This window comes from Oncorhynchus gorbuscha, linkage group LG20 (assembly GCF_021184085.1).
Source record: "Oncorhynchus gorbuscha isolate QuinsamMale2020 ecotype Even-year linkage group LG20, OgorEven_v1.0, whole genome shotgun sequence".
Classification (NCBI taxonomy): Eukaryota; Metazoa; Chordata; class Actinopteri; order Salmoniformes; family Salmonidae; genus Oncorhynchus; species Oncorhynchus gorbuscha.
The window spans coordinates 3,166,826-3,181,536 of record NC_060192.1 but is presented as its reverse complement, the minus strand read 5'-3'; the positions used below and the strand labels follow the sequence as shown (position 1 = coordinate 3,181,536).

General features: G+C 42.8%; 1 protein-coding gene across 1 annotated transcript in view; it reads right to left on the bottom strand.

Annotated features, from left to right (window-relative positions):
- Nucleotides 1–278: 278 nt before the first annotated feature.
- Nucleotides 279–14,711, bottom strand: part of LOC124006612 (netrin receptor UNC5D-like) — a 41,719-nt gene continuing 27,286 nt past the window's right edge. The window contains exons 7-9 of the mRNA XM_046316665.1: nt 6,173–6,337; nt 5,597–5,775; nt 279–3,076 (exon numbers count right to left, since the gene is read on the bottom strand). Coding sequence (XP_046172621.1) covers nt 2,833–3,076; nt 5,597–5,775; nt 6,173–6,337 — 588 coding nt within the window. The 3' untranslated portion in view covers nt 279–2,832. The remainder of the gene's footprint in view (nt 3,077–5,596; nt 5,776–6,172; nt 6,338–14,711) is intronic.

Here is a 14,711-nt window from a genome sequence, read left to right as displayed (position 1 = left end):
AGAAGTGACATTTCATCACCAAAGCACGTTTTCACCCAATCTGGGCAGAGTGGGTGGACACCCTAGTTGTTGTAATAAACCTAAGGCCAGTATTCAATCCAAGGCATGTTGGCATGTTGTAGAGCATTGCACTTGACAGCCGACAATGCTTAAAAAGAGATTGCATTGATGGTAAACACGGCAAATGGCTCAAGAAAATGACCTCTAGAAGGCACAATGTTGATTGAATCCCGGCCTAAGGTTAATTACAATGTAATTTTCAGAACAAACAAAACAAGTGAATTTCACTGCATATTTATTTCAAAACATGATAGAGTATATACATTTGCAAATCATGTTGAGGAAAAAAGAAAAGAACATAAATCAGCAGAAATACACATCAAACAGTGATAAGCAGCATAATAATCATCGTACTATTCACCTGCTTAACATTGAAAATGTATAGCGTTGTAGAACGCTATAGTCAATCAAATGTGATTATAGAGTTCATGGCTTAATTGAATTTTAAATGCCTCTCACTGTATGCATAATAATATTTTCAGCATAAAATCATCATTCAACTATTTTTAATAGTTACGTTTCACTCTAACCAAAAATATAATAATTGCAGTATGAGAACTAGGAAGGATCTCTTAGATTTCTCTTAGATTTCTTCCTAATAAGGAAGGGCAGATGATGTCAAAACAGCAGGTCAAAATAAAAGCGCTAAATGTCTAATGTCTCAGTACGTCCGACATAGATATCGTTTTACTCAAATCAGTACTGTTTCTTTCATTTTTCTCCAAAGGAATACCGATCTAAAGACAGTAGCTTGTGAGAGATTCACACATCACACATCAGATTGAACTCAAATACTAGCACTAGGCTGGATTCTCCAAAGGGACAAAGCCAGATCTTCAAATTCATGACACACAAACACACGTCCAGGTGCGCACACATGCACCCACAAACTGTCTATAGATAGCTCTTTGCGTCGGCTAATTTTTTGCCTTCCAGATATTCAGTTAGGCATGCACCTCTCACTACATCGGGGAACTGTGTATGCATGTGCCCAGAGTGTGTGTGTGTGTATTTCAGATCAGTTCAGTGTGTGTGAGTTCATCATCTCCAAGCTGCAGCTCCTGCTATCGTGTGTGATGGGTTTAAATGCTGTAACAACGTTGGGAGCACCTCTGCCACGTGCCTGGTGTCTCCCACACTTTAGGTAGAGGAGACTGGACAGCTTACTATAGTTAGGTACTAGCATGTAAAAACACTGTAAATTCCATGAAACAACACCATGACAGTTCTACACACTGTTTCTCACAGTTGACCTTTTTTTTATTTTGACCTATTTTGTGTGTGTATGTGGGTGGGCAACTTTTTGAAGTTGAATAATATTTGGGTTTGTGTTTCCTGGTAGTAGGCTAAGGGTTAGTTAGTTAGCCTGACTTGGCCTACGGCACCACTGGAGTGGGAGTTTAAGGGTTAACAGCACACGTAAATACTCTAATCACTTCAATTCATTTTCTGACCAATACATTTAGGTAAAAAATATCCACCTGATAGGAAAGTGCCATTCTGCTTGTTTGTGTGTGGGTGTTGATGTGACAGCCTGGGATGTTTCGACCATCCCTCATACATTCTCCTTCATTCATCTGCAGATAGCCATTTGTTAATTAATGTCACTGCTTTAGTGTGACACCAGAACCTTTTCAGTGCCATTCAGTAAAATAACATATTGGCTGCGTCCCAATATCAGCATATACCACAAAGCACACCGCTCTGAATGTATGCCCCAATACATTGCACTCTGAATGTTTGCCCCAATACATTGCACTCTGAATGTTTGCCCCAATACATTGCACTCTGAATGTATGCCCAAATACATTCCTTCATTCTAAGTAGTATGCTCGTGTGTGTATGGGTAAACCTAGGTATGGGTAACCCTAGGTATGGGTAATCCTAGGTATGGGTAATCCTAGGTATGGGTAACCCAAATGTTTGTGACGTCATATGGCAGACGTCAATACTGACTGTTTTTCACAACATGTTGTCAACAATACCTAGATATAGCTTGTTTCTCTCTGGTTCCACAGTAGGCCGATGCATTAACACACCTTCAATGTGCAAAGGAAAAACACAAGAAAAGAGATATCATAAATATAAAATAAACAACAACATATTCACGTCACACAAAGAATTCTTGCTATTGAGGGGAATGACTAGAGGGGTAGGGCTTAATAGTCCAGGTTAGAAAGAGTGCCACTTGTTGGTTTGTGGTTCAGTTGTGGTTCACTTTTTGACTCTGTTGTGGAGTAGTCCCTAGGTTACTGTAATTAGTTCTGTCTGTTTCCACCTAAACAACAGTAGCTGCCCTCTCGTGACAGGACCTTCAGACCTCTAGAACCCACTACACTGCTTGCTTGTCCCCTTCTCCCTCTCTCCTCTTGCACCACTATCCCTTAGCCCCTGTCCCTTATCCCCATCTCTTCTTGCACCCCTATCACTGGTCTTCACCCCTCCCCTCTCAAACCATTGTCCCCCTCACCCCTTTTCATTCTCTCCCTTATACCCTTCTCCTCCAGCATCTCTTGTTCTCCTATCATCATCTTGTCCCTCTTACCCCTCCATTCAGCCTGGTGGTCTGACTTTAGTAAAAGTAGTTCATTAGTTCCCCTGTAGTACTTAGTCATGTCTGCTCTCTGTCCAATCCTCCCCTGACTGGAGTCTTCTGTCTGACCTCCTCCACTGTAAGGGTCCAGCCATTCCTCCCCTGTTTTGGCTAGTTCATTCCCAGCCTTGTGATCCTTTGCTGGGGCTCCAGTTCATCAGTTCATCCCCTCCCCCTGGTTAGGTGAACTCAGCGTCCAGCTCCTCAGTGCTGCGGCCCAGGGTAGCGGTGGTCCTTGTGGTGGTCCCTGTGGTGGTCTGCGTGCTGGTCCTATTGGAGGTGGAGTGGGTGGAGTGGACCTTGCCGATCTCCTCCAGAGCGCTGGCCAGAGAGTCCAGGTCCCCTGTGTCCTGGTGCTGGGCCTCCCACAGGCTGAGGATCACCGCCGATGGGCTCTCCTGACGCGCAAAGTAACACAGGTTCCTAGAGGGAGGGGAGAGGGAAGTGGGAGGAGGGGCAGCGAAACAGAGATAGAGAGGACACTGTTCATATTGAATACTGGGGCTTGATGAGTAGTTGACCTGATGATTCAGATATGCTTGTACTGGAATAGATCCAACAAGAGGTACTAGCTGCGGTTACTAGACACTGGACAAGAAGTATAAGGGGAAAAATGAGTGGATGATGAAAAGGAAGAAGGAAACAAATACATGTATATTGCATCTCTTATATTATTATTCTGAATATCAAATTTCAGCATATAATTCCAACTCCCTCACTGCTATCGCACCACCTTAGCTGTTGTTAAAACTCACATTCACCAGAGGGCACTGTTTCATCACGGTAGATTCTCTCTCTCGCTCTCTCTCTCCCAGGTGTGGTGATGATGCTCCCACACACCCAGATATATAATAGCAAAAATGCTTAACAAGGTAGAGACATTCTCATTAAATGATGCTGGCGGCTTCCACTGGTTAGAAAATACTCCCCAAATCCTTATCCCATTCCCGAAATGCCTCATGTTGTTTACCAGCACAGTTTTCTGGTTTATGTCACGCGGCTTACGTCACCCTTCTACTCAGTAAACTTTAACCCCCCCCCCCTTCCACACTCCTAAAAGATAGATGGAAGATCAGAGAGAGGGGAGGGAGGGGGTTGCAGGACAAGGAGATAAAGGGAGAGAGAGTAATGGTGGAAAGGATAGGCTATGTGGAAACAAGACACCAGGACTATGTTCATACAGACAGCCCAATTATGGTCAAAACATCTGATCGCATTGGTAAAAATACCAATTAGTGACATAAAGATCAGAATAGGGCTACCTGGGTAAACACAGCCAAGATGGCTAAAACACGAGCCATCTATTATTGACTGTTTCTTCTTCTGCTGAGGGAATAGAGATCACCCAATATCGAACCGCTAAAATCCCCAACATCCTAAGCAAATAAAGCTCTGGCAGATATCTCAGAAATACTTCTACAGGAGATGGAGGGAATGAAAGGGGGAGAGAGGGACATACACTACCGGTTAAAAGTTTGGGGTCACTTAGAAATGTCCTTGTTTTTGAAAGAAAATCACATTTTGTTGACCATTAAATTAACATAAAATTGAACCGAAATACAGTGTAGACATTGTTAATGTTGTAAATGACTATTGTAGCCGGAAACTGCAGATTTTTAATGGAATATCTACATAGGCGTACGGAGGTCCATTATCAGCAACCGTCACTCCAGTGTCCCAATGGCATGTTGTGTTAGCTAATCCAAGTTGATCATTTTAAAACGCTAATTGATCATTAGAAAACCCTTTTGCAATTATGTTAGAACAGCTGAAAACTGATTACAGAAGCTATAAAACTGGCCTTTAGACTAGTTGAGTGTCTGGAGCATCAGCATTTGTGGGTTTGATTACAGGCTCAACATGGCCAGAAACAAAGGAATGTCTTCTGAAACTCGTCAGTCTATTCTTGTTCTGAGAAATTAAGCCTATTCCATGCGAGAAATTGCCAAGAAACTGAAGATCTCGTACAGTGCTGTGTACTACTCCCTTCACAGAACAGCGCAAACTGGCTCTAACCAGAATAGAAAGAGGAGTGGGAGGCCCCGGTGCACAACTGAGCAAGAGAACAAGTACATTAGATTGTCTAGTTTGAGAATCAGATGCCTCACAAGTCCTCAACTGGCAGCTTCATTAAATAGTACCTGCAAAACACCAGTCCTCATAATATTATCATCAAATTATAAACTTGTTCTCTTGATTTCTCTCTTACAGCTCCAGCCTGAGCAACTGGTGGCCTGAGACCTTCCTGCAGTTCACCCAAATGTATGCATGTGTCTCTGTGTATGTATGTGTCTCAGTGTGTGTATGTCTCTCAGTCTGTGTGTGTGTGTATGTGTGTGTGCGTACAGATATAATGAGATCAGCCATGTGTGCCTGTGGCCTGGTCTCTGGTAGGGCTGCTTGGTGATAGCAGATAAGGATTGGCATCAACATGAAGTTGAATGCATTCAGTTGTACTGACTAGGTTTTCCCCTTTCCCTCTCCCACGGTGGTGAAGGTTCAGACTAAAAACCAACCCGTATGCAAATGAACCGGGCACAGCCATGGGGACAATTGGTAGACAGAGTTGAATCAGTCAAGATTGATAATTTCTGTAATTTTGTCATTTCATGATGAGTCATATTGACCAAGCCAATAGAGCAAACAAAGTAGACGTTATACACATTTCTGTAGCGTGTAGTGTCATTATTAATCAATATAATTTATTAGACTACCTAAATTTCATGGACTTAAACGGGTGGTACTCAAGATGACTGCTAGTCAAATTTAAAAATGATGAACATCGCATGGGCCAGAATAACAGAATTTAAGGATGGGGACCAAGGTTTCTTTGTTTATAGTACCAGAAAGTGTTTCTGTGTGTGAATGTGTGTGTGTGTATGTATGAGTGTATGAGCGTGTGTGTGTGTGTGTGTGAGCAAGTGCATGCGTATGGTATCTCACCTGTCTATGCAGAGTTTCTGTGCAAGCAGCTGCCAGTCCTTGCCCTTGGCGTTGGCTGTGTCGAAGGTGGCACAGATCCTCTGGCGGATGGAAAGTGGGATCTTGAAAGCCCTGGACCCCATCTGTGATGTGATGGTACAGTCCGACTGAGTGAAGAAGGGGACTACCTCCTTTTCACTCTGGAGGAAGAAACCATTCCAGGATAAGTTTTATTTCATAATTCAATGCATTTCTACAGATAACAGCAGATTATATGGCTTCAAAGAGTTAAACCGATGCAATATACAAGTCAAGAGCCCCCTGAGAGCTTCATTAAGAAAAGCTCTTCAGTCAAATCCAGAGACATTCACTCTAATGAGTGAGCCTATTAGTATAACAGCATCACCTCCATTTGGGGTTCACACACACACACACACACACACACACACACACACACACACACACACACACACACACACACACACACACACACACACACACACACACACACACACACACACACACACACACACACACACACACACACACACACACACACACACACACTCTTCCTCCCACACACACTCCTCCCCTTACCTCGACTACGGAGGTGTAGACCTGGAGGATTTGCTCCTGACCTTTGACCTGGCGCACACTGATCTTACAGGACAGCTGGGAGGAGGCGGGGCTGTAACGCTCCAATGAGAAGGCACACTGCAGGGGGTGCTGGTTACTAGCCCACACCTGAGAGAATGAGAACTCCTGGAGGAAGAGAGAGACAGAGAGAGAGAGAGAGAGAGAGAGGAAGGGCAGGGGGGGGGAGAGAGAAGAGAGAGTGAGAACCCAAAAACGCATGTGGTATTGATGGTATCCTCAATGAAATTATAAGTTATACAGACAACAAATTCCAATTGGCTATACTTAAACTCTTTAACATCATCCTCAGCTTTGGTATCTTCCCCAATATGTGGAACCAAGGGCTGATCACCCCAATCCACAAAAGTGGAGAAAAATCTAACCCCAATAACTACCGTGGGATATGCGTCAACAGCAACCATGGGAAAATCCTCTGCATTATCATTAACAGCAGACTCGTACATTTCCTCAATGAAAACAATGTACTGAGCAAATGTCAAATTGGCTTTTTACCAAATTACCGTATGACAATTCTAACAGACCTGGGCCCTGACAGTAAAACTCAGCAAGACAAAAATAATGGTGTTCCAAAAAAGGTCCAATCGCTAGGACAGGCTGAGGTATGTATAGTTTTTTGTTTGCAACGGTGTCTAAATGGAATTTGTATTTGGGGTCCTAGCGACTGGACCTTTTTTGGAACACCATTATTTTTTGTCTTGCTGAGTTTTACTGTCAGGGCCCAGGTCTGTCAGAATCTGTGCAGAAGATCTAGGTGCTGCTTCCACAAAGCTGTGAACGAGCTGAGAGACAAGGCAAGAAGGGCCTTTTATGCTATCAAAAGGAACATCAAATTCGACATACCAATTAGGATCTGTCTAAAAATACTTTAATCAGTTATAGAACCCATTGCCCTTTGTGGTTGTGAGGTCTGGGATCCGCTCACCAACCAATAATTCACAAAATTGGACAAACACCAAAATGAGACTCGGTAAAATTCTACAACCACCTAAAAGGAAGCGATTCCCAAACCTTCCTTAACAAAGCCATCACCTACTGGCTCTTAAGGGAAGACAGGCTATGTGCACACTGCCCACAAAATGATGCGGAAACTGCACTTCCTAACCTCCTGCCAAATCTATGACAATATTAGAGACACATATTTCCCTCAGATTACACAGATCCACAAAGAACATCGAGAACAAACCCAATATTGATAAACTCCCTTATCTACAGGGTGAAGTACCACAGAGTTGCCACAAGAAAAGGACAACCAGCGAAGAACAAATTAGCTTTTATTATTTTCCTTTTCGTACTTTCACTATTTAAACATTGTTACAACGCTGTACATATACACATAATGGCGTTTGAAATGTCGTTATTCCTTTGGAAGTTCTGTGAATGTAATGTTTACTGTTCATTTCACTTAGTGTATTATCTACTTCACTTGCTTTGGCAATGTTAACATACGTTTCCCATGCCAATAAAGCTCTTGAATTGAATTGAGAGAGAGAGCGAGCGAAGGGATCAACATATGTGACCTGTTTCAGGAAACTAGGCTAAACTAACTAACTAAACTAACTAACTAAACTAACTATGTCGTGGGTCACTACTTCACAGGAGAGCCATTTAAATGTACATTTTTTTTTTTGAATTTTTTTTGTTGTTGGGGGGGGCAGAAATACCTTCTGGAACATGTGAACTTTCATGTGCCTTAATAACTAATTGGTATGCCATCTGTAAATATGAATACAATTGTTAAATTATGAGCCTACAGTGGCAACAAAAAAAAGAAGCAACTTTGTCGCTAGCCATGATTGGCAGAGATAATGAGTGGGTTGGACATGCTGAGAGATGAATTCGGATTGGTCTGGTCTGCCATATAGAGTGCTTCTGTCTATTTGAGCTGGTCAGTATGTGAAGGTAATCCTGTCTAATCTGGCTTCTTTAAAAAAAATATTGTGTTGTAGATCTGCATAAGTGTTGCTCTCCACTTTATGGAGGATCAAGTTTTGAAATCAGTGGAATTGAAGAATGATAGTTAAAACCTTTTGTGACTCGGGGGCAGTATTTTCATTTTTGGAAAAATAACGTTCCCATAGTAAACGGGATATTTTGTCAGGACAAGATGGTAGAATATGCGTAAATTAAATCAAATTTTATTTGTCACATACACATGGTTAGCAGATGTTAATGCGAGTGTAGCGAAATGCTTGTGCTTCTAGTTCCGACAATGCAGTGATAACCAACAAGTAATCTAACTAACAATTCCAAAACTACTTTCTTATACACAGTGTAAGGGGATAAAGAATATGTACATATGTACATAAGGATATATGAATGAGTAATGGTACAGAGCAGCATACAGTAGATGGTATCGGGTACAGTATATACATATGAGATGAGTATGTAGACAGGTAACAAAGTAAAGAAAGTGGCATAGTTAAAGTGGCTAGTGATACATGTATTACATAAGGATGCATTCGATGATGTAGAGTATAGTATATACATATGCATATGAGATGAATAATGTAGGGTAAGTAACATTATATAAGGTAGCATTGTTTAAAGTGGCTAGTGATATATTTACATAATTTCCCATCAATTCCCATTATTAAAGTGGCTGGAGTTGGGTCAGTGTCAATGACAGTGTGTTGACAGCAGCCACTCAATGTTAGTGGTGGCTGTTTAACAGTCTGTTGGCCTTGAGATAGAAGCTGTTTTTCAGTCTCTCGGTCCCAGCTTTGATGCACCTGTACTGACCTCGCCTTCTGGATGACAGCGGGGTAAACAGGCAGTGGCTCGGGTGGTTGATGTCCTTGATGATCTTTATGGCCTTCCTGTAACATCGGGTGGTGTAGGTGTCCTGGAGGGCAGGTAGTTTGCCACGGTTGAGGGCAGAGCAGTTGCCGTACCAGGCGGTGATACAGCCCGCCAGGATGCTCTCGATTGTGCATCTGTAGAAGTTTGTGAGTGCTTTTGGTGACAAGCCAAATTTCTTCAGCCTCCTGAGGTTGAAGAGGCGCTGCTGCGCCTTCTTCACCACGATGTCAGTGTGAGTGGACCAATTCAGTTTGTCTGTGATGTGTATGCCGAGGAACTTAAAACTTGCTACCCTCTCCACTACTGTTCCATCGATGTGGATAGGGGGGTGTTCCCTCGGCTGTTTCCTGAAGTATATAATTGACAGTTAGGATAGAAAACACTTTAATGTTTCCAAAACTGTAAAAATATCGTCTGTGAGTATAACAGAACTGATATTGCAGGCGAAAGCCTGAGAAAAATCCAATCCGGAAGTGCCTCATGTTTTGAAAGCGCTGCGTTCCTATTGAGCAGTGAATGGGCTATCAACCAGATTACTTTTTATACATATTCCCCAAGGTGTCTACAGCATTGTGACTTAGTTTTACACATTTATGTTGAAGAATACCCGTAAGCGGTTACATTGCGTAAGTGGTCACCTGATGCTCCCAGAGAGATTCTTGCGTAAAATACAGAGGTAGCCATTTTTTCCAATCGGTCCTACTGAAAAACCAATTGTCCCGGTGGATATATTATCTAATAGATATTTGAAAAACACCTTGAAGATTGATTATAAACAACGTTTGCCATGTTTCTGTCGATATTATGTAGCTAATTTGGAATATTTTTCGGTGTTATCGTGACCGTAGTTTCCGGTCGATTTCTCAACCAAACGTGAAGAACAAACGGAGCTATTTCGCTTATAAAAAAATAAAATAATGTGAAACCATCCGAAGCTCATCAAAGTTAAACGATTTAATTTGATTTATTTTCTGATTTCCGTGACCAAGTTACCTGCTGCTAGCTGGACAAAATGCTATGCTAGGCTATCGATAAACTTACACAAATGCTTGTCTAGCTTTGGCTGTAAAGCATATTTTGAAAATCTGAGATGACAGGGTGATTAACAAAAGGCTAAGCTGTGTCTCAATATATTTCACTTGTGATTTTCATGAATAGGAATATTTCGGAGACACCTGAAACCCCACCTTTTTAAGGAATACCTAGGATAGGATAAGTAATCCTTCTCACCCCCCCCCTTTAAGATTTAGATGCACTATTGTAAAGTGACTGTTCCACTGGATGTCATAAGGTGAATGCACCAATTTGTAAGTCGCTCTGGATAAGAGCGTCTGCTAAATGACTTAAATGTATTTTCTAGGAATATCTATGTCCGTTGCGTTATGCTAATTACTGTCAGTTGATGATTACGCTCCTGGACCCGGGATGGGGAGTTACTAGAGGTTAATGGGGAGATTGGAGGAGAGAGTAATGAGGGAGTTGCTGTGTTGGTGCATGAGGCACGACATCCGCCCGACGCAGCGTGTTTGATGTCACCTGAGTCAGCTCTCCATACTCGCCCTGAGGTGCGTGCTAGCCGTCTGGTGAAAACTGTGCCAGCCCCACGCACCAGGCCTCCTGTGCGCCTCCCTAACCCTGCACATCCTGTGCCAGCTCGGCGCTACAGCTCTCCAAGACGTGCTTACCATGGCGGGCATCGTACTGGTCAGGCACCGTGTTATGCGGTGGAGCACACGGTGTCTACCGTACGCGTTCTTTACCCGGTGCACTACATCTCAGCTCCCCCGGGTTAGGGTGAGGATCCAGCCAGGACGGATGGTGCCAGCCCTACTCTCCAGACCTCCAGTGTGTCACCTCGGGCCAGCATTTCCTGCATCGGCGCTGCACACTGTCTCCCGTGTGTCTGCTAAAATCACCATCCAGCCAGGACGGGTTGTGCAGGCCCTTAGTTCGAGACCTCCAGTGCACCTCCACGGCCCGGTCTATCCTGTGCCTCCTCCAAGGACCAGGCTGTCTCTCCGTCTCCTCCCTCCAGAGTCTCCCTCCTGTCCGGAGCTGCCAGAGTCTCCCTCCTGTCCAGGGCTGCCAGAGTCTCCCTCCTGTCCGGGGCCCGCTGCCAGAGTCGCCCGCCTGTCCGGGGCCCGCTGCCAGAGTCGCCCGCCTGTCCGGGGCACGCTGCGAGGGTTTCCGCTCCAAAGGCACCTCCTAAATGAGCCAAGCCTAAGGTGGAGCGGGGTCCACGGCTGCCGCCATAAAGAAGGCCCACCCGGACCCTCCACTTTAGAGTCAGGTTTTGCGGCCGGTGTACGCACCTTTGGGGGGGGGATACTGTCACATCCTGGCAATAGAGAGGTTTTTATTCTCTATTTTGGTTAGGCCAGGGTGTGACAAGGATGGGCATTCTATGTTGATTTTCTAGGTTTTGGATTTCTGTGTGGTTTGGCCGGGTGTGCTTCTCAATCAGAGGCAGCTGTCTATCGTTGTCTCTGATTGAGAACCATACTTAGGTAGCCTTTTCCCACCAGTGTGGTGTGGGTAGTTAATTTCTGTTTAGTGTGTGTTGCACCTGACGGAGCTGTTTCGGTTGTCTATTTGTTGTTTTGCATTTTAGTGTTCAGTTTCGAACACGCTGCGCTTTCGTCCTCACCTTCTTCCACCAACGGCCGTTACAGTATGATCTTATTATTTATATTTCAGAGCCATTTGCTTTGCTGGTTATAGCCTAATGTTAGCTAGCTAACATTGAACCCGGTTGGTTAAATACAGTGGTAGCTCAACTAAAATTTTATACTGCAGGTCATTTGTCGTTTAGTACAATACCCTGCGTCACTACTTCATTGCTCCAGACCAGCACAAGTGGGAGTTAGAGCACTGATTATGCTAACTGACAATGAATGGGTAACATAAACCAAATAGAAACTGATAATTGTGCACAACTTCACATTTTAATTTCAATTAACTGAATGATGAGGATGAAGGTGATTGAATTTAGCACAATAGTCTAAGAATTGCGATTCCTCTGTCCTGCATCTGCACACATTTTTTGTTACTACTCGACAGTATTACTTACTAAAACTGTTGTTACACTAAGGTATTTATTCGAAGATAAACTTTGACAACAATTAGGGTGTGGAAATGTTAGGAATATTTTACTCTTACTGTAGTACTGTAGCCTACTCCCGACCGGTCATGTTGTTCAGCGCCATTATGGGCTATTAGCATGACAATAGATACTTTGGCAGAGATACGGGTGACAGCTGATGCATTGTTCCAGAGCCAGGCGGTATTGGCAGAGTCACTCATCATTGGCAGAGAGTCAGGCGCTTATGGCAAAGAGTCAGGTGTAGGATGAAGCATTGAAGAGGATGAGGAATGAGATGGAGTCACAATCCATGCCAGGCACACCTCTGAGCTCTGGAACTCCACCTCCGACAGGCAGTCAACATTCCTGGCGGGTTCATCAGGTTGTCGGCTCACCCTAACATTTCCATTCCTCTTCTGACAACAGAACTTGACCAAATGCTCACCAGGCACTGCAAGGGCTGTCCGGACCGTTATGCTGTCCTGCTATTCCAAGGATGTGTAACTGAAGAGTGATACCACATGTGGACACAGAATACCAACTGGGATGGATCCCGAGGCAAATGTGGCCATGACTGATGCACCCCAAAAAGCATTAAAGACAGAGTTAATGAGTATTTGAGATCCCCGAGAAAGTCTGGACATGATCTGCTCTCCCTTATGTAAGGAAATAAGTACTTTACCATGTTTACAATAGTATGTACTGTAGGCTGTTTACTTGTCAGACTGCATAGTGGCCTAGTAAACAAATGCAGGCGGCATCTATCTTAAATGTTTGAAATGCTTTATCCTGTTAAGACTCTAGGGGCAGTATTTCATTTTTGGATAAAAAGACGGTTTTAAGCGCAATATTTTGTCACGAAAAGATGCTCGACTATGCTTGGAATTGATAGTTTTGGAAAGAAGACACTCTGACGTTTCCAGAACTGCAAAGATTTTCACTGTGAGTGCCATAGAACAAAATCTACAGGCAAAACCAAGATGTTTGAGTGACCAGGAAATCAACAGGATTTCTGGAGGCACGTTTTCCATGATCTCCTTATATGGCTGTGAATGCGACATGAATGAACGGACACTCCCTTTCGTTTCCCCCAGGTGTCTGCAGCATTGTGACGTATTTGTAGGCATATCATTGGAAGATTGACCATAAGAGCCTACAATTACCAAGTGTCCCGCACGGTGTCTGCGTGGAAATTGGTGCGCAAAAGTCAGGTACCAGTATTTTTCCATCCGAATCAGAGAAGAATGCACGCTTCCAGGGAAGGCATTTAAATGAAGAGATATATGACAAAACACCTTGAGGATTGATTCAAACAACGTTTTTCATGTTTCAGTCGATATTATGGAGTTAATTCGGAAAAAAATTTGACGTTTAGGTGACTGAATTTTCGGTTAGTTTCGGTAGCCAAATGCATAGTAACAAACGGAACGTTGTGTCCTACACAAGCATCTTTCAGGAAAAACTGGACATCTGCTATGTAACTGAGAGTCTCCTCATTGAAACATCTGAAGTTCTTCAAAGGTAAATTATTTTATTTGATCCCTTTGCTGGTTTTTGTGAATGCTGCGTGCTAAATGCTAACGCTAAATGCTAAGCTAGCTATCACCACTCTTACACAAATTATTGATTTTCTCTGGTTCTAAAGGGAAGTGGGTATTTTGAAAATGACTGAGATAAAAGCGAAATGGCATATATTATTATTATTATTATTATGGATTTTTGAAAATTAAGAAAATGATAAGCTTGAGGACAGGCATATTTATTTCATTTCATTTGCAATTTTCAGAAATCGCTAATGTTGCGTTATGGTAATGAGCTTGAGGCTGTAGTCACGATCCCGGATCCGGGATGGGGCGGCCTAAGAGGTTATTATCCAAATGTTTAAATTGTGTGTGGGTGACCTCAAGCAACCGCAAAATGTCAGATAAAGCATATACTGTACAATACTGTATTTCTTCATCAGTATCTTTATGCTATCGTTAATAAAATAATTATAAAAGTATTCTTTCAAAAGGCAGATGTTAATTTCCTTATGGATCCATAAATAATTACTATGGGAATAAATATCATTGAATGACAGAAATATTGGAACAAAGTAAGCTAGTGAAGGTAAACAAATAGTGGAATACTGGAAAATACTTATTCAAAATTAATGGAAGAGACATCATTCAGAGGTCAAGACAGCACTGCTCTGAGACAAGCATGGGGACTGCTCTTGATAAATCAATGAGATGTGTATTCTCACTGAATCTCCATTTGGGTATTGGTTAGACTACAATTAGAGTGTGGAAATGTTATGCTCTTAGTAGTGTAGCCTACTCCTGACCAGCACGTTGTACAGCGCCATATTTTCCGTTCCATCCTAACGGAAACCCTGAGGGTTGCATTTTTGTTTTTCTTGGAATAGAAACACCATAATATGAATCAAATGAATTAAGCTACATTTCTTATAACCAATCTCATATACTATGGTCTTTAAAAAAGTGTTCAATTCTCTAGTACAGCCAATATTGAAGGCTATCAAATGCTTCTCAAAGATACTCTCTGGTGGTCAAACTAGCACTAACTAATAGAAACAGCTTAACTAGCTCTGCTAGG